A 26,668-nucleotide genomic window follows, 5' to 3' on the forward strand; every position below is an offset into this window, starting at 1 on the left:
GTTTTATCCCTCTGCAGTTACTACAGCTCTGTACATCACTCGTATTCTTAAAAATCGGTACCAAAACACTTTCTCCACTCCTCAGGCAACCTCTCCCTTTCCAAGATTTAATTAAACAATCTGGTTAAAAACTCCATACCATTTCTCCTAAGCACCTCCATGCTTCCACTGGTGTGTCATCTGGACCAACAGCCTTTCCACTCTTTACCCTCTTCATAGCTGTCCCTACTTCCTCCTTGCTAATCCGTTGCACTTCCTGATTCACTATCACCACATCATCCAACCTTCTCTGTCTCATTCTCTTTCCTTCATGAGCCCCTCAAAGTACTCTTTCCATCTGCTGAACACACTCTCCTCACTTGTGAGTATGTTTTCCCCATTATCCTTTATCATTCTTACCTGCTACACATCTTTCCCAGCTTGGTCCCTCTGTTTAGCCAATCAGTATAGGTCCTTTTCTCCCTCCTTAGTGTCCAGCCTTTAATACAACTTTCCATATGCCTTACCCTTTGCCATGAATCTCATCTCCTTGTACTCCTGCCTACTTTCTTCATCTCTCTGACAATCCCACTTCTTTGCCAACCTCGTCCTCTGTATACTTTCCTGTACTTGCCAACCTCGTCCTCTGTATACTTTCCTGTACTTCCTCATCCAACTACCAGGTCTCCTTGTCTTCCTTCCTCTAGCCAGATGTCATACCAAGTACCCTTCTAGCGGTCTCCCTTACCAGCTCTGCTGTAGTTACCCAACTATTCGGTAACTCTTCACTGCCAACCAGTGCCTGCCTCAATTCTTCCCTGAACTCCACCTCACAATCACCCTTTTTCAGCTTCCACCATTTGATCCTTGGCACTGCTCTCACACTCCTCCCTTTCTTCTTGATCACCAACGTCATCCTACAGACCACCATGCTATTCTGCCTAAAGAGACTATACTACATACTTTAACAGATTCACTATACAATCTTGAAATACTGAAATGTCGAATTTCAGTATTTTGAGACTGAATAGTGGAAAACCCACTTACCCAAAAACCCAAAATCACGAATAGCACAATCGCGACCATTCTCACACACACACACACAAACAAACCAACACATAACTGCACACACATACACCTACCTAACTACACTAAAACAAACCTAACACACACAAACACACCTAACCTACCTATAAGCAGGGAGGCAAGCCCCCCCTGTAACCCCCACACCCCTCTACTTATATATTCTAACTCCGAGGTCACACTAAACATACAAAGACCATCACCACACACACACACACACACACACACACACTAAAATCCCTACCCAGTACACTCACACACACCACTTACCTGAATCTCCAGATAAGTCCACAAACCCCACCACACATCACGAACGCGACACCACGATAGCGGATTCGACTTTTGCAGATCTGACACTTCCGCATTCGGCATAGTGCAGTTTTGTGTAACTGCACTTTCCACTATTCAGCCTCGACGTACTGAAATTCGACATTTCAGTACGTCGAGATTGTCTAGTGAATCCACTTTAACTACATGCACTATACAAATTATATATATATATATATATATATATATATATATATATATATATATATATATACATATATACACATGTACATACACACATACATATATACACACATGCATACATTCATATCCATACACTATGTAAATATATATAATCTATACATATACATACACACACACACACACGCAAATATATAGATATATATAATTATACACACATCAGCAGGGAAATACAAACCTTGAGCACCTGTCATCCACAATCACAAAGATTCTAATATACCATACTTCAAATCACTATGATTCTCGGAAAAACAAAATCTATTTTTTTGCAGAGAGGCAAGTCCCCTGCACTAGTCCCCACTTTCTGTTATGTACACTAACTCAGAGATTGCACTATAGTGGGTAAAGTGTAAATTCCCAGTTTCATACTGTACCGCAATCTTGCACTGAAAAAAGACAGTATGTTCAAGCAGCTCATTTTCAATCAGTTAACCAGCTTATTTTCAGAAAAAGTTGACTCTCGGTACGTTGAATGGTACCCATCTCTCTCCCTCTCTAGATATAGGGAGGAACACATATATGTTATATATTACATATGTCGGCATTGCAAAAATGCATTAATGAGTTTGCAGTTTGTGGGTGTGGGTGTTTACTAGTGACTGCACAATATTCCAATCACACATATTATTGACTGTACTACTGCCGAGTATGTATATACCCAGAATGCTGTGTACAGCTGATTACAGGTAGGTATGTGCTGGGATGTCTGCTGGGGTGGGGCAGACTGAGGGTTACTGAGGAAATAGCTGCCAGTACAGTTATTTAGTGCTGGCAGTCATTTGAGTTGGTGCAACAATGAATTTTTTTTTTTTTTTTTTTTTTTTTTTTTTTATACTTATGGGGAGTATAGGGGCTTGCTTCCAACATAGGAGAATACATGAAGGCTTGCCCCCTGCATAAAAAACTTATTTTAATATTTACATGTAAGACTTTTATTGGCATTTTTGCTATTTATATTAATCAGTACTTTCTGCGCTCAGGAATGTGTATGCATGATTTTTATGTTTTTGGTTATGTGCAGATTGTGACTGGTTATGATGTTTCTTCCTTTCTTCTTTAAATCCACTGACCAAGGCAAAGCACTGATCTCTGTGTACCTATTAATGTCTCACCTGGGAAGTACAAAGTAATCTAGCACAGAGTATGATATGCAAAACAAAGACATGACACTATACAAACAGTAGAAAAACTTGTTATATCTACAATATTTACAAATATATATTTTTAAATATATACCTGTGGTCACAAAATGTACTTTTGAGGACTGCTTTGTGGTTTGAGGAGCTTCCTACTGACACTGGCAGAGGAAAGTACATCTTTCTGTTGTCCTGATTGGGGAGCCTTTAAGCACACACATACTGGCAGATGGCTGCAACTGAACTGCATTTCTGTGTTAGATGCCAGTCTTGATGCAGAATATGGCTAACTTTGAACTGCACTACCACTGCTGCTCTTGCAAACATGCTTAGCTGCATAGGTTCTACACACTACAGGTAGACTTCATGCACTTTAAGATAAGGTATATCCATACTGTTGTGTTATTTTTCAAGAATGTTTAATTTTTTCTGCATTTCCAGAAATATCAGTGTTATGCATTGTGCACTTTCTGTGAATGTCACCCATGGTGTTGTTAGACTTACATTACAACTTAATTTCTGCTTTAAAGTGACATGTTCTATCTTTTTTAAATGGTGTAACATAATTGACATTCAAATGAAAATGTCATTAAAATAAATTTGAGATGCAGCTTTTCAACTGCCTTTCAAGCTAGAAATGAACATTTCATCCATTTTATAGTTAACTGTGTAAATATTACTGCAAGCAATTTATTTTGAGTATATCCAGCAATGCTGGAGGTACAGCCATATCTAGACACAAATTAAAATAAACCAAAAACAATCAGCACTACTGGCATAATGTTTTGGAAAAGGTTCATAAGTAATGGGGTTAAACAAAAAAACAAAATGGAAGAAGGAGACACACAGTTTAAGATCAAAGATTAAGTTTTAACAAATAAAAGATGTATCAAATAGAAAAAGTGCAGAACCTATTCTTTTTCCAAATACACAAGTGCTCAAATCAGAGTTATTTGAACAAGTTTCAAAACATGGCTTTCCAGTTCTGAATTCTTTGAAGAAAAGAGACAGGCAAATGCTTGATTTTTTTTTTGTGGGAAAAAAATGAGAAGTTATGTACCTACATAAAGTTCCATGTTAGTTGTCTTCTTCTCGCCTTCTTTCTTGCTAGTTGGGTTGGGAGCCGATCCTCGGAAAATCAGACCAGTTGTTCCTGTCCTATGCTGAGGGTAAACAAGTTATACCAGTGTCGAAAGTAACGTTATCTAGGTGGTCGACATCTATTATTACATTTATATATTAGTTAAGGAATATAGAGCTTCCTGCTAAACCAAAAGGTCACTCCACTAGAGCTCTAGCTACTTCAGTGGCCTTTCAATGGCAACTATTTGTGCGGCAGCTACATGGGCCATACCTTCATTTCACATTATAAGCTGGATGTGGTCTCCAGGAGCAGAGCTGATTTTGGTTCCACTGTTCTGAAGAGTCTGTTCCGATGAGCCACCCAGGATTGAGGTGCTAGGGACGCTGTCCCAACTAGCAAGAATGAAGGCGAGATAGACAACTTAACATTAAGAAGTTATGTACCTACCATAACGTTCCATGTTAGTTGTCTTCTTCTTGCCTTCTTTCTTGCGTCCCACCCTTCATCCCCCTATCCTAGTAGACCGAGAAGAGTTCCTTATGTTTTTTTATCACTGGCTGAGTCTTCTCTGGCTATTACTTCTCACTATCAGTCTCTCCAGTAGGTTCATCCATCCTACTACAGTTTACTGTATTATTATTACTATAATTGTTATTATGTCTGTAGTTAGGTTTACCAAACGAGATCTGGGTATCTAGCGCCAGACATCATGGGATATAGGGGGGCCTCGCGCTAGTAAGCAGCTCTCGAGCTTTTGAAGATGGCCGTGTCGGAGACTAAGATCGGCTCTGAACCCAACCAGCAAGAATGAAGGCGAGATAGACAACTTAACATCTAGTGTTTCCTTTTCCTTTCTGAGCAATGACAAACTTAGATAGGATTATAATGAGCAGCATAGGTATGAGGGGAATAGCCCCTCATCACAACCCTCCATGCACAAAACAGTAATTTCAGACAAGTGTCCATTGGAAATCTTTAAATCCCAGTTCTGTGCATTCATTGTGAAATGGTGTCCATTTATTAGGTGAACTTTTGGTACAGATGGGCAAAATAATAAATGTATTCAAATGTATATGGGACAGACAGACAGAACTCTAGCTATGTAAAGAAAATGATGGAACAGATACACAGAACTATAGCTATGTAAAGAAAACGAAGAGGAGGAATATATGGAGCTTACAGAGGTTAAAAAAAACAGAGACAAAATGAGTGGGCCTAGCACCAGTACCAACACCTGTGTGGCAAGAATGTGTTTTCCTAAGTATATCACTGGTGAGATGACTATCAAACATACCCTTTAAGAAACTGATTCATATGTCAAAAAGGGAAGACGACAGATACACAAAAGTATAAAAAAAAAATATGCCCAAATAACATATTAACTGTATAGATACAGAAATATACCAATCATCTAATTCACCCTAAAATTAGTACTGGAACAATACACTGAAAATTTATTTTATAAAAGAATAAGAATTTAACCTACCTGTAACATGATGGACTGCATTCTTTGATACCAAGTTGTACACTGTCACAATACCATCAGCACCAACTGTCATTAGGATCTGCGATTTGCAAGGGTGATAATTCAAAGCAGTGACAGGAAGATGTGTACGGTGCCCAGGGAATAACTCACATGTCATGGAACCACTTTTTGCATCAACAATCTGCAAGTTAAAAATAATTGCAATGAAAAATATACTCTAAGGTTTAGCTTCAATGAGAATTTAATCCCATATGATATTGTCCATAAATATTAAAAGTCAGTACCAGCTGGCCCTTTAATTTAATAGGGGTTGTATAAGAATAATATGTATAAGAAAATTACAATTGTGAAAGTTTAACTCACCATAAAAAGAAGTTATGTACTCAGCATAATGTTCCATCTGTGTTGTCCATTTTCATTTTTCTTCCAAGTCATAGGTCCAGATCCGAACCCTCGGATCCGAATTGGCCACTGCTAACCCACAATCCACCAACCCAAAGTACCTCAGATCTTGTTTGCTAATTTTACTAGAAAGAAATATTTGCAGTGTACAGGAAAACGGGGAGTAAATAACTAACATGGAGTCAAATACAGAGAAGACTATATCTGGAGCTCAATATAAAGGACAGCGTTATCTCCTAACCAGTCACTCTTACAGAACTTTGCAATAGATGGGGGTTGGTGGGTCGGGAGTTGAGGAAGAATGAAAATGGACAACACAGATGGAATGTTATGGTAAGCACATAACTTCTTTATCTGACGTTATCAATTTTCATTCATTCTTCAACTAATGAGACAGAGTCCCAGCTACCTAAAATCCCAGGTGGACTCAAGAAAGGACATTCCTGAGCACAGCTGAACCAAATAATGCTCTATCTTTGGAGACCAGATCCAATTTGTAATGAGTAACAAAGGTATGGGGAGTAGCCCAAGTAGCTGCTGCTCATATATCATCCATGGACATCCTGGAAAGAAAAACTTAAGATGTTGCCATGGATCTAGCTGAATGAGCTTGTACTCGTTTTGGTAATGAAACACTCAATTTTTTTTTTTTTTATAAATAAATGAGATAAAATCAGTTAGCCATCCGGCCAAAGTTACTTTGGCAACTGGTTTTCCCAATTTAAAGCCTGCAAAGGAAACAAACAACTGGTCTGTTTTTCTAATGCCTTGTTCTGTGCAGGTAAAAACGCAATTGTCTGAACATCCAGTAAATGTAGCATGTATTCACTTTTGTTAGTAGATTTAGGAAAGAAGACTGGCAAATTAATGGACTAGCTGATATTGGATTCTGACATCACCTTGGGAAGAAAGTATGCATCGATTCATACAGTAATTATATCCTTGTGAAAAACCGAGTAACACAATGCTTGAATTTCTGAAATTTGTCTAGCAGATATAATGGCTACTAGAAAAAAATGGGTTCCTATCATGTAGTCAAACTTTTACAAGTTCGAACCACATATGGTCGACACCTTAAGTTCGAATTTGTAAAAGTTTGAGCATTTTAATGGAAATCTCCATAAGCAGAGGTTTCCGTTCTGTTCAATAGGGTGCGATCTTGGAGTTGGTATATTTAAGTAGCGGGGGTTTGGGGGGTGCAGAGTGGCTTGCCCCCTGCTTACAACAATTTATTTTGTTGTCTGTTTTTTTTTTTTTTTTTTCCCGTAGTCGAAGTTTTGTAACTTTGAACATAATGGCTTGACCATTAGGTGTTCGGAGTTATGGAACTTCGACTATGTGATATAGACCCGAAAAAAACATATTCCAAGTAAGATAGTTAAGGTCACACTTAGCTGCTGGTTCAAAGGGGGAATGTATAAGAGTCTGCAGTATCAGACTGAGGTCCCATGGTGGAGTAGGGTCTTTAAAATGAGGTCTCAAAAGTAGACTCCCTCTCAAGAAAGCCTTGCACAACTTGTGAGAGGCTGCTGAGGAACCCTCAAAACCAATGTGAAAGTTTGATATTGCTGCTAACTAAAGTTTAGCAGTAGAGGAACTAGGTCCTTCTTTAAAAGCAGGGCCAAAAATTCAAGAATGTTGTATACTGGAACTGGGAAGTGTCTGTGGTTACTATGGCCTTGGGCTGAGGGGGAATGAACGGGTGGCCTTGTAGAACCTGATCTGACTGAATACACCAACTAACATCTTTCTTGCATATTTGAGTGATTCGTATTGGAATCGAGATGGGTTGGTAAAGTATCAACCATTGTGTTGCTAGCATCCATTGGAGAATTCTCATGTAAAATCTGCCTAAAGGTACTAGTGTTATTGCCACTGGTGTTGATCCTACAGCTTGAAGGACCAAGTGGGCTGAAATCTTGGTACTGCAAATGATTTTTCTTACCTGTGATACAGTTTGAACCCTTGAGGGAGGCAGTGAAGCTATCATTGACTTCAATAGTGCTCCAGTTAAGACTTTACGTAGCTTATGGTTATCCCCAGAACAGAGCACGTCTGGAGAACTTGATCTCTTGCCCTTATTAACTGATGCCTGGTCGGTGCAGTGATCAGCCAGTCATCTAGGTATAGAAACACCTGGAATCCCTGCAGTCTCAATTGAGCTGCTAATACTGCCATGCATTTGGTGAACATCATGGGGCTGTGGTGAGACCAAAGGGCAGAATTCTGAAATGGTAGTGACTGGTTCCCAGCCAGAAGTGTGAGTACCTTCTGGATCATCTGTTCACCTTTACATGATAGTACGCATCATCTTGAAGGTCTATCAAGCACATCCCAATTGCCCTTGCCCAGAAAAGGGAGAATGGACTGAACCATGACCATCCGAAACTTGGTGTGTCGAACTGACTTGTTCAAGTTGCTGAGATCCACAACTGGTCTCTAGTCCCCTGTTTTCTTTGGCACTAAAAAGAATCTTGAGTAAGTTCCAGATTCTATTTGTTCTGGTCGGTGGATGATGATTCTAGCAGCTTTTGTACTTGAATTGCTTCTTGTTCCCTCTGACTGGGTGGATGACTCTTCTAGCAGCTTTTGTACTTGAATTGCTTCTTGTTCCCTCTGACTGGGTGGAACATAGGGAATTTTTCTTGAGATTGGAGAAGGAAAGGGAAAGGGAAATGTACAACCTCTAGAAATAATCCTCTGCACCCAAGTATCTTTTGTCAAGTTTAGCCAGACTCTGGTGCAAGGACAATCGACCCCTGATTGCCAATCAGGCCTCCTTTCAGGAGCATTGGCAGGGTCTGTCAAAGAAAGAGTATCTGGTCCCCTGGCCACCTTTGCCGCGGGGGCAGTGTTGACCAATGGAGTTCCCTCCTCTGCCTCTAGAAGAACTTTTTCCATGTTTGTCCTGAAAAGGACCCTGGAATTTTTTTGAACTACACCTTCCAAGCACCTCATTGATTCCTAGAAAAGGATCTTTGAAGCGGTTGAAAAACTTATGCACAAAGCAGACAGGGTCTTTCCATCTTTTGCACACCTGGATAATGGGTCTTTTACTTTGGGCGAAACAAGCATGTGCCATTAAAAGGAGCATTGACAAATGAAGACTTGAAGAGCTCTGGAAAATCACATAAGTGCATCCAGGCATGCCTCCTGATAGAAATGCCTGAACCTGCTGCCCTTGAGGTTCCTTCAGCTACATGCGAAATGAGCCTCATAGAAGAATTGGAAATAGATTGTAGGGTAGCTAACTGAGAATTCACAGATGATTGGACCTTTTCAGAAACTGATCCTGAGAGGGTATTTGAAATCACTTTAATCAAATCCCTCGGTAACCTTGGAAAATGTGCCAAATAATTAGTGACCTTAAGGCGAAGGTTGCTGAAGCATAGACATGCTTCCAAAACATGTTCATCGCCCTAGACTCCCTGTTGGGGGGGATGAACAGTGGCACTCTCCTCGGCAAGTTCCTTTTTGGTGGTCGCCATCACACCCACGGCATCAATGGGCACCCCTTTCCCACAAAACTGATCATCCTCAGGCAGTGCCATAATCTTGTCTGGTCTCCTAAGTATGGGTTCAACTGTGTCTGGTTCCTGCTGAGCTAACTCGTACTAAGGCTCCAAGGTTCAGAGACAGCTCTGACAACTTCGGAGTAGACTCCAACACCTCAGACCAGACAGGGAAGCGTCAACTTCGAGAGCTCTCTGGATCCGGGTGAACAGGAGTACTCAGAGCATGCTTTAGATCTGAGTCAGACAGATGCTATCCTCAGATCAGAGTCAGACAGAGCTAGATGGCTCAGATCTAGGGACTCACACAAATGAAGGAATCAGAGGAAGAAGGAAATGGTAGAGGGGATGTGGTTGAAGAATGGACTTCCTGACCCGAAGGGGTAGCACAACCAGTAAGACACCTATCTGACTCTGCACCGAGAAAGTCTTCCGCATCACTCTTTCCAAATCTTCTTCTGTCAAACTTCTGGAGGAACGAATGGAAACTAAAGAAGGAGACCTAGATCTTTCTAAAAATGGTGATGGTACTTTGGACAGTACAGAGCCTACAGAAGGTGAATATCTAGTCCTAGGTAGGTAAATAAGTCCTGATTCTGTAATCGGGTTGGACAACTCTTTTGTCTGAAGTCAGATCCAATATCTTTTCGGTCAGATCCAATGACGTCTGATCCATTATCTTTCTCTTCAGATCTGAGGGGGAGGTCAGATCCAATTTTCACATTTGAATAGACTGCTCTGAGACCTGGGTGGATGTAGATGGTCTTGGAGAAGAATATTTAGAATCTTTACTCTTGGGAAATTGAGCCCCAGAAATTGCCTCTCCGAAGGCAGAAGGAAGTAAGCCTTTCAGAATTACTTTGTTTTTCTTTTCATCTAAGACTCTAGGATTAAACCCATGACAAATTGAGCAATCTTCCTGTAAATGTAAAGGCCCAAGGCAATAAACACACAAAGTGTGGGCACTGAACACAGGAAGTTTATGCCCACACTTTACACATTTTTTTAAAACCAGCAGGGCGTTCTTCCACCATGACTACCACAATGTCAAACAAAACAAAACAACAACAACAAGCAATAGAGAATCGAAGACTGATAGATTAGATTTTTTTTTTTGGATTGAACTAGAAAGGTGGCAAAAGAGAAGAAATGGAACAAGAGATACCACTGATGGTAACAAAAAAAAGTCTCACACCAATTATAAAAAGGAAATACTATAAATAGTATTTTAAATGGGTAAACAAAGTACGAATGAGGATAAGGGATAGAAACTGTATCGAAAATACTATAACAGAAAAAAGAGAAATCTTAAGATTTATAAGAAATACAAAGACTTATCTGTAAATCGTTCAAGAGCTATGGTAAACCACATCTTTCACATAAAGCAGCAAACAAGATCTGAGGTACTTGGGACTGGTGCATTATGGTTAAGGGAGATGCTCAAGAGTTTTTGCTTGCCACGAGCTTTAGCAACGGCCGAGTCGGATCCGAGGGATTTGATCTGGAAACACTAGTTGAAGACAGAATGAAAACTGAAAACGTCAGATCAACAGATGTTCGAATGATCACTGCTGCAGTAGCCTTAGCTAAATGGGTTATATCCTGCCAAGGATATTAAAAGCTGGTCAGCTTCCAAAGCTTCAGAGCATCTTCCACATGCCCAAACTGTCAAGCATCTTGAGTTGAGCTGACGACAAGTTTGAACACACAGCCATTCAGAACTTTCCTGCCAGCACAGAGAGGGAAGCTGATCCCTGAAAGGACAAAGTTAGGAATAACAAAAAAATAAATGTCTACACTCTGGCATACACAACACACAAAAACCAGGGGAAAAACAAAAAAATACTATCTGTATGGCTTGTTTCCCACCCTTTCCTATACTAGAATAGTCCAGAACCCAGATCTGCTGGTTTCAGGACTTTAGTTTATATTTCTGTGTTGTCCAGACCTTGTTGTGGTAGTGGGAAATCTTTCTGGTTATCAGTGAGAGTAGTAAGCATTGAGCAGCCTACCTGTCACAAGAGGAGTGGTTTCCAGCGCTGAAATTACCTTTATTGGCCATTTTGGGCTGATTTCTATCCCTTTCAACTTTCTGAGTTAAAAACCCAGGTTTGTGCACTGTGCAGTGCCACTTAGCTAGGGTTAAACTCCTCCCGGTGCCATAAAGTCTGCTGTTGAGGTTTTTCCCTTAGAACTAGCCAGATTCTTAGTTTTAGCACTTGAATTTACTTCTTCATGCTTAGCACTGGTTCAGAACTTCTTGTAAGCACTTTGCTTAGAGGAAAACAGCTCTTGTACTCACCTTCCTCACTTGTCTAGAGGAAAATAGCGTTTATCCAGGCATGTCCAAAGGACAGCTCCCAGTGTTCTCTCCTGTCTACCTGATGAATCTGGGCATCTTAAGGCAATGTAGCAATTGTCTTATGTACACAGGCAACCCTCTCCTCCTACCAGCCAACACTACAACCTGTGAGAGATGCACTTATCTAGCCAAACTGGAGGCTAAGATCTCTCCAACCAAGACTGAACTTGGCAGTCAAGAGGAGAAGGTAAACACTTGCACCACACCACACTCATCACATAGTCCCACTGAACCTACACCACCAAAATCCACATACAGAAAAACAAAAACATTCGTGGAGGCTCTCAACAATAATCTGCCCAAGCAACAGAGACCTCCAAAGCAGAAACGCAAGCAACCTCCACCCCCCCGCAACACAACCCAAATGACACATAGCCCACAGACTCATTGTGCCACTCAACCACAGCCCATAAGGCAAAACATACCCAACACACTAGTCATAGGTGACTCTATAGTCAGGCACACTGATGTTTCACTCACCAGGCTAAACAAGGAGAAGGTTACTGTTAGCTGCCTGTCGGGTGCCAGGATCCGCCACATAACCCACACACTCAGGTCACTCCACCACAAGTACAAATATGACTCCGTCATTGTTCATGTTGGTGTGAACGACCTGAATGTACCTACCTGGACTACATGAAAAGAAACATGGAAGTGGTCTCCGATCTTGTAGCCCAGGCAGGTATGACCCTAGTCCTGAGTAGCATCCTGCCATCTCCCAAAATGATGCCGCAGTACATGGACAAAATGATTGACTTCAACAATTGGCTAAGCTTCTGGTGTCATTCTAAGGGGATCCAGTATTTGTCTCCTTGGAACGACATGGTCAACAGGCCATGAAGCTTTGCCAGAGATGGCCTGCACCTGTCACCCCTGGGATTCCAGATACTGGCTAAGGCTCTTGCCACCCCTACAGTGCCTTTTTTAGGCAAGGTTCAAATGGCAAATTCACCACCATAACAGGTACAGGCAAGCAAAAACTGAGGGTAATGCTACTCAATGCTAGAAGTCTAAACCTCAAAATGCACTCACTCAAGGCACTCCTTAAAATGGAGAACATCGATATCTGTGCAGTGACTGAGACCTGGTTCAAGGCTCCAGGCCGCACCCCTGCATTACCAGGCTATAACTCACCCAACACCTTTCGGCCATCTAACCTGGACCAGAACACCAAAGGTGGAGGTGTGTCCATATTCATTAAAGATATCCAGACCTCCAGGCTAGCTGCCCAACATAATGCATCCAAGATTATTCAAGTGCAACTAACTCTGGGCAAAACTGCAATCCAAATTGTAGCTTGCTACAGATCCTCCACCATGCCCCAAGATTCCCACTCCTCTTTTCTTGATATATTGAAAAATATTAGGGTTCAACCAAACACCCTAATAAAGAGCAATTTCGACTACCCCCACCATTAACTGGGAAAACTACTCATGTACCAACTCCTTCACTCAACGCTTTCTAGAATTCATAGACACCAATGCCCTGGATCAACTTATCCACACCTCCACCAGTGGCAAAAATATCCTAGACCTAGTCATTACCAACATGAGTGACCAGTGTTTCACACCTGAAGTCAACTTTTCATTGGTCAGATCAGACCATAAGCTAATCACCATAGATATCCACATCCTGCTCCCACCTCCTATTAAGGAAACCACTGTAAAAAATTTCTCCAAAGCCAACTCATGCTTCTCAAGACAGAAGTGGTGAACTTCACGACACCGATACAGATGGACAATACAGTTATCACTGCTGAATCCTACACAAATGCACTCTATAAGCACTTACATAAGTGCATGGATTGTGCTATCCCTAACAGAACCAACATGCTATCCTCCAAAAAAAGGAAGCCAATCTGGTGGTCCCCTGCTATAAACAAACTCTACAACAGAAGGAAGAAACTGTTGCAAAAGAGAGTAAAATCCCATGAGTGGAGGAGCTCCCTGGTCAGCCTCAGTAAAATGCTGAGATCCCACATAAAATCCTCCAAAGCTAGCTATGAAAACAAGATTTCCACTGACTTTAAGGACAACCACAAAGTATTCTATAGCTATGTCAAGAATCTCAATGGCAACACCCAGATCTGCTCCGAGTTACAGCACAATGGCATGAAAATGACAGAATCAACTGATATTGCCAACATTCTGGCCGATAGGTCCAGTGCTAACTTTACCCCCCTCTCACCCCCTAAAGGGCCCATATCGATACCAGAAGAATGTAGAGTCCCTGTAATCACAACTATATAGGTAAAAACTGCACTCTCTAAAGCCAAGAACACAGCATCCATGGGACAACCTCCCAGGCTGTTTTACACGAACTTCAGAACAAACTGGCTCCCCAGCTAAGTACCATGTTCAATCATAGCCTCACGTCAGGCTTTGTTCCCACTGAATGGTGCACAATAAGTTATCCCACTCCACAAAGGTGGAGCCACCACAGACCCCAGGAACTATTGCCCTATTAGCCTGACAAGCCTGGTCTGCAAGGCCATGGAATATATCATCATGGAACTCATAAACAAAGACATTGGTAACCTCTAAACTCTGGACCCCACCCAGTTCGGGTTTATGAAAGGCAGATCATGCCTCCTGACCCTGATTGATTTCTTTGAAACAGTCACCAAAGCCGTAGATGAGGGTAAGGTGCTTCACACAGCCCATCTAGACCTCGTCAAGGTTTTTGACACCATCCCCCATTCTGGAATTACAGATAAACTCACTAAACTGGGTATAAATCCCTACATCACAAGATGGGTTGCCAAATGGCTCACTGACAGAACCCATACTGTAAAAGTTGCAGACTCCAAAATCTGACTTCAAACCAGTGATAAGTGGAGTATCACAGTGTTCAGTCCTGAGTCCTCTCCTGTTTGGTATCTACTTCTCTGAAGTACAGGCTAACACAGAAGGTCTCTGGCTAACGAAGTTTGCAGATGACTGCAAATTAGGTGCCATAGTCAAGTCCCCAACTGACATGGACATCTTACAGAAGGGCTTCACTGAGAGAGACACTTGGTGTCAGAGCCATGGCCTCAAGCTCAATGCCAAAAAGTGCATGGTCATCCCCTTTGGTAAAAACTCTGTACCCATGAACTACCACATAGACGGCAGTCTACTTAACAATGAATGTGTGATAAGAGACCTTGGGACTCAGGTGGACAGTAGTCTCGACTTTGAGAATCACATCACCATAGTAGTCAGGAAATCCTTCTACGTGGCACACCTCATCACGAAAGGGTTCTCATCCACGAAAAAAGAGGTCATTGTTCCCCTCTACTCGGCTCTCATTAGACCCATTATAGAGTGCAATGCCCCTTTTGGAATGTACCTCACAAGACATCTGCAACAGCTGGAAAGGCCGCAGAAGTACCTCACAAACAGGATTACCAGACTCAAACAGATGCCTTATGCTAACAGTCTCAAAAAACTCCAGCTTTATTCTGTAGCATATCGTCTACTCCGAGGTGATCTCTGCCTAACATACAAAGCTATGTCGAACCCAGAGTTGTTGGACATGCTACAACTATAGAAATCCCAATCCCTCTGAGCTACACGCTCTAGGGACCTAAACCTTGTCACCACAATAAACAGAACATGCTGGAGGGATAGATTCCTGTCCCAGAGACTTCCCATACACTGGAACAAGCTACCCATCTATGTCAAGCAGAGTTTCTCATTAGCACTCTTCAAGAAAAATATTGATGAGTGGATGGGAAATAGGAAATTCACCCTGGGGGATCACTTCTGTGGCTCTGCTCAACAGGGGCACAGGAAAATAACTTTAAGTGGTGAAAGCCAGGGAACCTTGTAGGCTAGGCTTACGTAGGCTCTTGGACCGATAGCCTAGTACCTGCCTATGAAATGGAGGGAGGAAGTGGCTACCACAACAGTAGTCATTCAAAAATCTACTCTTATGCTAAGTTAAACTTACACAATTGTAATATGTTCTTCATATTGATCACTGCTGCAGTAGCCTTAGTTATATGGTTAGATTACCATAGCTAACTATATTTGGGAGATGGAAGGAGAAGGGTCCAGGAGCCCCTGGAGAATCGTACTAGCAAAGCATGACCTAGACCTGGAGAAGGAATCCAGCTTATAGTGTTTTGTAAGTGTGTGTACAGAGGACCAAGTAGCAACTTCTAGAATACTTCCAGAATCCAACCCTTTGCAAAAAGCCATAGAAGAAGCAAAGATCCTTGTGGGCCTTGACCATGCCTGGAATACATTTTTCATAAGCATAACAAAAGGTAGCCTTAGACAGCCATTTTGAAATAGTCTTTTTTGACACAGATTGTCCCTTCTTACCTTCACAAGAGATGAGCAATTGATCCAATGATCTGAAAGACTTAGTTTTGTCAAGACAGTACCTACCAGAGTTGTCTATGGAGTATCCTGTCTCTCGTTTTTAGGTTCATTTAAAGTTCAGGAAAGAAAACAGAAAGATGGATAGTTTGACAAAGTAAACTCGGATACCACTTTAGATGTAAAGGAGGCATGTGGAAGGTGCTCTGAAGCTTGCCAGCTGTTATATCCTTGGCAGAATATAACCTATATAGCTAAGGCTACTGCAGCAGTGATCAATACGAAGATCACTGTCAACCTATTCATCCCAAGCAAGATCCTGAGAACAAAAATACAGACCTATCAGCCTAACAAGCCTAATCTGCAAAGCCATGGAGCATACTTACCTGCTTTCATAAACCTCATTATTAAAAAATTCCCACAATAATATAGTTTTGTCAAAGGAAAATCATGTCTACTTATTTTAACAAACTTCTTTAAGTCATTAAAGCTATAGACAGTGACCGTGCACTTCATACTGTCTACCGTATCTGGCCAAGGCCTTCAACAGTTTTTCCCTTGCTGAAATTGTAAGTAAGCTTAAAAGGCTAAATGTAGTCCCTTTTGTTGCAGGCTAGATAGCAAACTTGCAATAGGAAGACCCCATGGAGTTAAAGTAACAGGTACCACCTCAAGAACCAAAAGGATAACTAGTGTCATTTCTCAGGGATCAAATTGGACCCCCTTCTGTTCAACATCTGCTTCTCAGATCTCCAAATCACTAACCCAGACATATGGCTAAATAAATGCGTCAATAACTGCAAGTTAGGTGTTATCAGTTGTCTAGCATACAATGCTATGTTACTGTAGCAAAGGCTAAACCATACAAACTAATGGCGTATTATAAATTACCTTAAATTTGATGCAGAAAAGCAAGTAACTGGCACCCTTGATAAATGAATCGCAACAGCAGCATACAGTATTGGCAGTATCCCACTCCAGACTGAAACAGCTGTCAGAGACGTTGGCATATTTGTAGACAAATCCTCATACTTTCATTGCCACATAGCAACAGTAGAATATAATGCATCTTTTAGAATGTATCTGTTTAAAAACATCGCACAGCTAAAAAAGGAAAAGAAAAAAAAAGAAAACATAGGGGTTCCTAACTAAAAAGATCACCACATTAAATGGCCTCAGCTACCAAGAAAAGCCAGATGCTCTATCAGATTTACTATCAAAACATAGAACATCAGAACGTAAAACATTCAAAAATGTGGTTTACGTGTTCGATGTGCGGAATATTAATTAGGTTGGAATATCGATGATCTGATTGAGGCGAAGTCAAATTCGACTTCTGAAGTCTGTTGTCCCCTTTACAGCAGTACGTATGTACCAGATCCATACTGCACAGTGCGAACAATAATGTTTGGCAGGGGGGCAATCCCCCCTGCACCGCCCCTGTAGGGGGCTCTGCCCCCACACCCCCTGCCACTTATATATTCCAACTCCGAGATCGCACTACAGTGCGGAAAAAGGTAAATCTCCCGATCCGCACAGTCCCGTGATCTCAATATGCAACATTGCCCACATATGAGAGAATGCACAGTGGCATTGGCTGAACAGGAGACTCGCAGAATTGAAGGTGGGCAATATGGGAATCGGCCAACAAACGTTCGGCATTCCCATGTTCGCCAAACCTTCATTTTGCATTGTGATAGTAAACCACTCTATCCCTATGCTTCATCCCTTAAATAATTGTGTACTGGTCTATATCTAGCATTCTGTGCTGTTAAGGGCCCAACCCTCCTCAATCTCCTACATCTCCACACCACAAAGCAAATGGCTCCATAAACAGTGAAGATGAAGATTTGAATCTCCATCAACAAAAAACAACACACATTGGATGGACAGATTACTCAACCCTTCCCCCACTTATGAAATAATCTAAAGTTATATAAAACAGATCAATACACTCATTTCCTTTAAGGCACACTTTGATGGCTGGATGTTTGCCCATAAATTCATCCTGGATCTGACTTGTTTTGCATTCCTGGGTGCAGGAGGTGTCTTGTGATGGCGGGTATTGAGAAGCTGATTATGCCCCATGGACTGATTTTGCCTTATAAACTCTGAGTTTATGAAAAACACAAAATGGCAAGTTTCTGCATCAGCCATGGGTATGTATAATGAATGGTTCCCTATTAGATGAATGCACGCTTAAAATGTCAAATACAACATGCTCGACAGCTTTTAAGTGAACGTTCATCTAAGCAAAACCTAAGAATGTCGAAACAAGGAGTTTCGAAAAGTTATAGTTGGCCAGCCGTCAGGAAGCCAATGGCTGACGTCAGAATGTTCACCTTGTCTAGCCGTTCTTACAGTCCTCCACTGTGGTGTGGTCTCGTCTTTCACTCTGTGTAATGTTATGACAGTCCTCCACTGTGGTGCGATCTCAGAGTTGATATATTTAAGTAGAGAGGGTGTGGGGGGCACAGCCCCCCTACATTGAGTGGTGTGGGGGCGAAGCCCCCCACTTTATTTTGTTTGTTGATTTTTTTGGGGGGGGGTTTAATAGTGTACAGTACATTTTCTCTTGTCAGCAGTTGGTTTCCTGACAGCTGACCAACTATAAGTTTTCGAAACTCTGTTTCGATATTATGGGGTTTCGCTTAGATGAACTTTCTCTTAAAAGCTGTCGAGCATGTTGTACTCGAAATTTTAAGCGTTTGTTCATCTAATACAGACCCTAATGAAATACGGACATCAGGAGTAAATATACATATATAACTTACATTACAATAGTCCAGCAGTTAGTACAGAGGATTAAGGTCATCACTTGTTAACAAGCTGCTTACCTTAGTCCAGGGTTTGGTTCACTCACTCTCCATTTGCCTGCAGTGTGACTTCTCTGCAAGTCACTTAACCAGACAGCGCTCTCAGGTCACCTTAAAAAGGGACACTTGTCTTCAATGGATTCATTGGCTTAACAAAACCATAAAATAAACATACAGTATACTTGTTTGCTAGCAGAAGATGACAATTATCTAGTGTGCCTTTTAAGTGCATTCTACCTTCGTTCCCTCCATTTTTGACTTTCATTTTACTATCACTTTTGTTTTATATTCTTATCCCCACCCATATCTTGACCACATAGGAACATAATTATTTGTTAATGCCACCTACATCTGGACATCCCTGAACCTTTCCATTTTGTTATAACCACATTCAAAATTCTGTCCATTCTGAAGCAATACAATACTAGATTATTCAACGCCTCATGGTTCAAGACTCAGTCAACACCTACTTGGTCACTGCACTGAAGTATGGAATCTCCCTTTCTAGCAGAACCACAACTGTCATGAGTATAACTCTTCTACCTCACTTTTTTATTCTCTCCTGTAGTCTCTGTTCCTTTTCCACTGATCTCTCTGGACACAGACATGCTGTAAGCAACTAACCAGTATTTCCCACATTGTCTACCATAACCAGCAGGATGCTTACTCTAGCACTTCTAACCCTTCACATTCTCTTGCCTCTTTGTAGGGTGGCATCTTTTCTCCTTCCTGGCCTCATATCTGATGCCCCTTCTTTATGAAGCTTAGTATTTCATCTCTGCCCTTCCATTCTCTGTAATTTTTAACAACCTATACCCAGGCACCCAATGTTCTCCCTGTTTATAATTATTCAATGTTTCTGTTACACCAGCAACTTTGCCTGCACTCTGGCTCTGCATTCAATACCTTGATTGTGGGTATCTGCTGAAATTCTCAGGACCAAAACTGCAGTCCTTGGAGATAAGCAGTGGACCTGCAAATGTAAAGGGGGGGGGGCATATACTCAGTCTGAGGTCATGGTACCTCAAAGTATTCCTTTTCCAAGGCGCAGGAATATCAGAATTAGTATATAAAAGTTGCATACATATCGGAAGCACAGTCTCCCACATTAAGGGGTACAGGGGGAAGAAAACACAGTTGTACAAGTAAGCAGAAACAGTAGACATTCAAACAGATCACTGTCACAGTAGCATAAACCTATATGGGACATATCATATTAAGGATAGGACATCCGGCCAGTATACAAACACTTTTGGGTGCCTTCCTAATGAACCATGTCTTCATAGAAACGCAAGAGTGTACTAGTATAAAAGGAAACTTATGGACACCAAATTTCAGAGCTTTCTTGCCTCTAACTAAGAGAGGTTGCCACAGGAAATACAGCTAGTCCAAATTTCTAAACTTATGTCATAGATGAAAAAGTGTGAAGGAGACCTGGAACAGTAACTAAGGAAAATGCATACAATAAGATAAATGAGAAGGTGATGGAGGAAGGGTATTAGTACCGCAACAGTGATTTATCTGAATATTTATTGTTATGATGTTTTAACGTACAAAACCATTTTATGTTTCTCATTAGATCACGATTACAGAGGGACGACTGACAAAACTTAGATGAGCAGGATGGAGAATGAAAGACCAGATTCCAGAAGGCCCTGGAGAACAGACCTAGCAATTCCTGTTCTGGCTATCAAAAAAGAATATGTCTTGTAATGTTTAATGAAAGTGTACACTAAGGACCGAACTGCCACCTCTAGAATGGCTCTAGATTCCACACCTTTGCAAAATGCCCCAGAAGTAAACATAACTCTAATGGAGCTTTAACATTTTTTGGGAGGGGGCTTTTTCCATGGTGAGAATAGCAGAAAAGAATAGCCAGTGGTTGACCATTTAGACAGTGCCTGTTTGGAAACTGATGGTCTTTCTTCTTACCTTCACAAGTATAAAGTTTGTCTACCAGAATGAAATCTTCCATCTTTTCCAAGTAGTATTGGAGTGTCTGTGGGCATCCAGGGAATGTGGTATTTTTTTCTTATGTTTTTAAAGGTTGGGAAAGAAAACAGAAAGGTGAATAGACTGATTCAGAGTAAACTCAGACAAAACCTTAGGATAAATGAAGAGTTAGTTCTAAAAGTCACTATCATTATGAAAGACTAAAAATGGTAGAAGAGACATTAGGGCGTACAACTCTCCAAGCTGAAGTTAGAGAAACAAATAAAGCTACCTTCCAAGTGAGGAATTTTAGGGAAAAACTAGCTGAAGATTCAAACGGAGTTTAAAGTTAGTTTCTCCAAAACAACATTCAAATATCATCATGTATCCACCTGTTTCTTCGTGGCACACTATGTAACATCCCTTTTAAGAATTGCTGCACTTGGAATGAAGAGGAAAGGAGAGGGGTCTAATGGCAAGCATTCTGAAATGGTCAAAAAGTCAAAATTGAGCACTCCGCGCAGTTACTGGAGAACCAGTGGCATTCCTACTTGGGATGGGTCTTGACCGCTGGTATGGCACTAACTAGAAAAGCTTTATAATTTAGCTAAATATAATTTTCTAGTTGTAGGATTTCTAGCCTCCTTTAGTAGCTGTAATGTCAAAACATATCATAAAGGGACTTCAGATAGCTGCACACTGATCAACAGCTTAATTTTAGCTCTGCCAATGTGAAAACAAATTAGCTAGTAAGTACACAGCCTGGATGTCAGCAATGAAGAAATTCAGATAGCCTGAGAGAAAAACAATCAGAAAAGGTGAAGAGAAAACAATGGCTGGGAAAAATCCTGGAGCTGTTCAGAACAAAGCAGATAAGCTTCATCTTTGGTTCCAGGGATGGCTTCTATAATTTAGAGAAAAAAATAAATCAAATGCACTCAGATGTGATTAAAATATATGAAACATTGAAGGAATATACCAACTCAAATAACAAAAAGCTGTATAAAAATAGAACAAGCTTTAAATAGCTGTTCAGAAGAACTAATAAAACTGCAAAAATCAGAGGCTGAAATGAGAAAAAGGCTGGCCAAGTATCAGGCTTCTCAAGAAGACCTGTTTCAAAAAATAGTAGAGTTAAAATACAATGTGCACACAGAAAACCTGAGATTGCCTGCTATATCAGAGAAACTGGAAGGAACAGGTTGTAACTGAAAGAGCATGTCAAGTGTATTCTCCAAACCCGGCCATAAGAAAGCCGCTAAGACATATCAGTAAAGATGTAGTCTTACCAACAGAAATAATTGATCCTGACAAAACTGTGGCAGAAGGGAAAACTTTTACAAATTAGAGACAGCAGAGTGGCTGTGGAAAAATGATTCTTCACTGTATAACAGTCAGATGACAGGAAAATTTATCCCAGGAATTGGGGAATATTGATAGGCAGGTGTAAGATCCAAGCTGCTACATCCAGCTGTCTTCAGAGTATTTTTTTCCTGTGGGATTAATGGCAATTGTTGATGCAAAACAGGCTGAGGAGGAAATAAAGTTTAGCCAACCAAAAAACTGAGCAACCTAACAGAAGGGGACTCTGCGTCTCATTTTTCTGACATTAGAGATCATAGGGATGACTTACAAGAAAGGTGCACACTAAATAGCAGCATAACTTCAGCTCTCCCAGTGTAAAAAGAGAAAATGAAAAAAGGAGTGCCATTGAAAATGTTTTTGGTAAAATTCAGTTATTGCCTAGTAAATGCACTGCCTGTATGCCAACAAAGGAAGAATTTTGGAAAACCTGACAGGAAATCAACCAGAAAAGGTGAAGAGAAAATACTGTCTGGGGAGGATTCTGCAACTGTTCAGCAAAAAGAAGTTTGAGCTTCAGCTTTGGTTTAAGAGTTGGCTTCCAGTTACTTAAGAGGAAAAAAATAAATCAAATGTACTCAGAGGTGATTAAAATAAATTAAACATTGAAGGAGTATATCAGTTCAAACAATAAATGGCTGGAAAAAATAGAAGTTTTAACTAGTCATTCAGATGAACTAGTAAAGCTGCAAAAAATCAGAGGGTGACAATGAAGAAAAGGTTGGCTAGATATGAGGTTTCTCAAGAGTAACCGTTTAAAAAAAATAGTAGCATTAGAAGACAGAGTGCGCAGAGAAAACATATTTTCTGCTGTACCAGACAAACTAGAAGAAAACTGTATTCATTTTATGCAAGCACAAATAAGCAACTGGACTGCTGCTCCACAGCAAAATTTGGTAACTGACAGGGCACAATGAGAAATCAGCCAAGGTCTATATTAGTAAAGATGCAATCATACCAGCAAAAAGAGTTGATCCTAACAAAACTATGGCAGAAGGGCAAAGTATTAAAAATTAGAGCAACAAATTAATGTTTGTAGAAAATGATTATTCACTGTACAACAGGCAGACGAGAAGCAAATTTATCCCAGCAATCAATGAATGTTGAGAAACAGGTGTGAGATTAAAGCTGCTATATTCTGCTGTCTTCAAAATTTTTTTTTCCTGGAGGATCAAAGTCATTTTTTGAAGGTGAACATATAAGGAGGCAGTAAAAAGGTTTATCCAACAAACGGTGAGTCAGCAAGCAGAAGGGGACACCCATTTTCATTCTTCTGAAGGTATGGTTCATACAGAGCCTTTCTAATGTTACAAAGTAAAATGCTTGAGAGACAGTAAAATGCACATTTTAACTAGAAGAATCAGCAGTACCTGAACCTAAACCACAGACTGGTGTTGGACGATATAGATGAACAGGAAGAAGACTAGCAACACTGAAATTACTGAATAAATGGAAGACTATACAGCATTGTGTCACATTTGTGAAATACGGTTTTGCAAAATAAGTGGCTGAAAAACACTAGACAATTGCTGACTGTTAAACTTGTGGGTAGTCTGAAAAGCATATATACCACTGTATATCATTAATGTTTAGGATGACACTAAAAGGGAGAAAATTACCTACAACATTTTTTTTCTTATTAGTATTTGTACAAAACATTTCATGTCATTAACCCCATGTTATACACAGTAAAACAGTTCTGTATAGTCAGAGGTATTTTAAATGTGTAAGGAGTCTTTTCAGTGACTGTTGTATGTGTGAAAGCTATTACAACTAAAAAAGTACTTGTTTACCTTAAGAAATAGAAGTTTTACAGTATAACAAGAGAAAAAGGCTGAACAAAAGCAAATTGAATGTCCATATGTTGTGATCTTGGGCTGCTGGGGTGAGGTGTAAACATGCACTAACTATATTATTTTATATTACAAGAAGAATTACGGCATTTTCACTTTTTATATTACAAGGATAAATGTCTAGATTACTACCTTTGGCTTAAGCTGTAAATGTGTTTTTGTAAGCATGTAGGCTTTAAAAATAAGACAAAAAGATGAAAGGATGAAAATGCTACGCTTCTTACTAACTGCAAACATATTAGATTGTTTGTTTTCCACTGTCAAATGTCCAGTAGAGTCAAGATGTCTGCAGGTGAAGACAGCTGTACATTATTTTCTGAGTGAAATTTACAAAGACTCTTTGCGGAGTACATTTCTATGGAGACAAGCTGTCTGCAGGTGCAAGTAGTTAACCTTGAGAATTCCAAATATTCTTTACTGAGGGAAATGCAAAATTTAAATGTACAATGGGAAGGAAATCAGTGAAAAAATTAAGTTTGAAATTATGGGAAGTGAATAAGAGTTAACCTCCATACCAGCCTTAACACATTAATGCAGTTAATAGAACAGTGGACAATTTAGTTTTCTTTAAAGAGGGCCATTTCACTTTTTCTTAGGGCTAAAAGTTAATGTTTTTTGAAAGCATACAAACTGTTCTTCACATCTGGGAAAGGAAGAGAGATAAAAAAAGAACAGACAACAATCAGTATGAGAAGACAGGGTGTAGCATGCACTTTAGCATGGGTAGCCCTAATTTTAGGTTAGATAATGCCTGTAGTGGCAGCTGTCAGTTTGGGTCAATTGTTACCTTCCCTAGGGTTAAATGGCATGTTTTGAAGATTTACACAATTTTATGTGTTTGCCCCAAGTTAATAGAGGATGGGGTGTTTGTTTATTTAGTTTATTTTTCCTTTCAGGGTTTCCATTTAAACAAAAAGTCTTGAAAATTTTGACAGAGGTTCAAATGGAGATTAGAAGAAATGATTGTACAAAAGATCAGTCTGTCAAACATTAGTATATGCATGTGACACAAAAGCTGGAAATACACATTCAAAAAAACCATCGTGAATAAAGTGGGACTACAATCTTTTTAACATGGCTATACTGTCCATACTATCCAGGAACATGAATGGCCTTATAGGTATTGACAAAAAGGAATTATATTAACAACTGTAGACAGCAAATACCAATGCTGCATGAGACACATTTGGAGAGAAATAAGTATTTGATTTTGACAAAGAAAGGATTGCAGAATGGATACTGAGCACAATATCAGGGGTTTGAATAGTGATAGATAAGGGGAAAAAGACAAAAATGGTAGATTTGTGGTAGTAAGGGGCTACTGGCAAGTGAGGAGGATTACAATGGCACATATTTACATTCCACTAAAAACTGCTATTATTAAGCTTAACTTTTTTTGCTGAAATAATCTGCTTTCAGCAGGGATTATTATTTTTATGGGTGGACTGGAATCTGACTTGCAATAGTTAGGATGTATCGGGGGCCCAGAACAGAAAATATAACAAAAAAATGGTAGATTTCTGAAGAAATCTATGAAAATATTTGCATGGAATATGTGAATTCAATAGTAGGCACTCTAACACAGTTTACATATTATTCCCCAAGGTACAATAACTTGACTAGACTACAGAGAAATTATATTTCACAAGAATATGTGCATTTAATTGAAAGTTTCGACACACATCCAGTAACTATTTCTGATGACGCACCAATAAAAACTAAAATGAAAATGCAGGGTAATGAAGTAAAAATAAGATGCTGGTGCTTTCCCACCTACCTCTCAGGTACTGGAAATTATTTAATAGTTATTATGGAAGACAGAAATATTTTCGGAAATTACAGCAAGTGACTGGGATAAAATGAAAATAGAGTTTAAAATTAGGGTGGAAATAAAACAGGAAGAGACATGGTTAAGAAGTAATAGAAATTACATGGGGGGCTGACAAAGGTTAAAGTACTGCAGAATAAAGGGAATCTCACAGGACAAAAGGAGGAGGAAAAGCACATGCGTAGTGCTAAAGAGCAAATAAGGGAGTATCTGGAGAATATGCACGAGTTCAGAAAGACTGCAGTTAAGCAACACTTTTTTCTTTTTTGCTAACAACTTCAGAGCACTAAAACTTTTACAACAACAACCTAGGTAAAAAAAATGTTGGAAGTATTTTCACCAAACTTAGGGAACATATAACATGAAAAATAACCAGAGATCCTATAAAGGTTTTAAAGATTTTCTGGAAATTTTACAAAAAATATGTATAAAGCAGAGAAATATGAAAATCAAGAAAGAGCACAAATACAAATATTTATGGAAGACCTAATTATGCCAAGGTTAGAAGTAGCTCAGGATGAACAACTAACAATAAAGATAAGAGGTGATGAGATAAAAACAGTAATGTAAAATTAATCTTCAGAAAAGTCTCCAGTTTTGAAAATAAGAAAATTATATATATGACAAAGTGTGAAGCATGTGAAGCTTTTTATATAGGCAAGACTTAAAGTTAAAAAGAGTACATAGGTGACCCTTTATCAAACAGAAGGAGACATGTAGAAAGAAATGCAAATTATAAGCATGTCAAGGAAACTAATGATAGACATTTAAGTTTATGATTTTACACGTTGTTAAGAAACCGAAAAAAGGGGGATATATAATAAATATAACGGAAACCGAATAATAAAATGGGTTGACAGGTCTAGAGTATACAAATATCCAGGATTAAATTGTGTGGTTAACATTAAGCCTATATTAAAAGAACGGAATAATCAATTCAAATAGTACAGAATTAAGTGATGGTGGTGCTGCGGTAGCGTTGTCACCTCACAGTTAGA

The 26,668-nt window shown here is 39.9% G+C and overlaps 1 protein-coding gene across 2 annotated transcripts in view; it reads right to left on the reverse strand.

Moving 5' to 3' along the window:
• The window catches only part of LOC122811581 (uncharacterized WD repeat-containing protein alr2800-like), a 1,490,464-nt gene that overhangs the window by 717,943 nt on the left and 745,853 nt on the right, over nucleotides 1-26,668 (reverse strand). For both annotated transcript variants that reach the window (XM_044083513.1, XM_044083512.1), the window contains exon 3: nucleotides 5,297-5,477. In XM_044083513.1, the coding sequence (XP_043939448.1) occupies nucleotides 5,297-5,477 (181 nt within the window). The remainder of the gene's footprint in view (nucleotides 1-5,296; nucleotides 5,478-26,668) is intronic.

This window comes from Protopterus annectens, chromosome 9.part0 (genome assembly GCF_019279795.1).
Source record: "Protopterus annectens isolate FY-2018-M chromosome 9.part0, PAN1.0, whole genome shotgun sequence".
In the NCBI taxonomy this organism is placed as follows: domain Eukaryota; kingdom Metazoa; phylum Chordata; order Ceratodontiformes; family Protopteridae; genus Protopterus; species Protopterus annectens.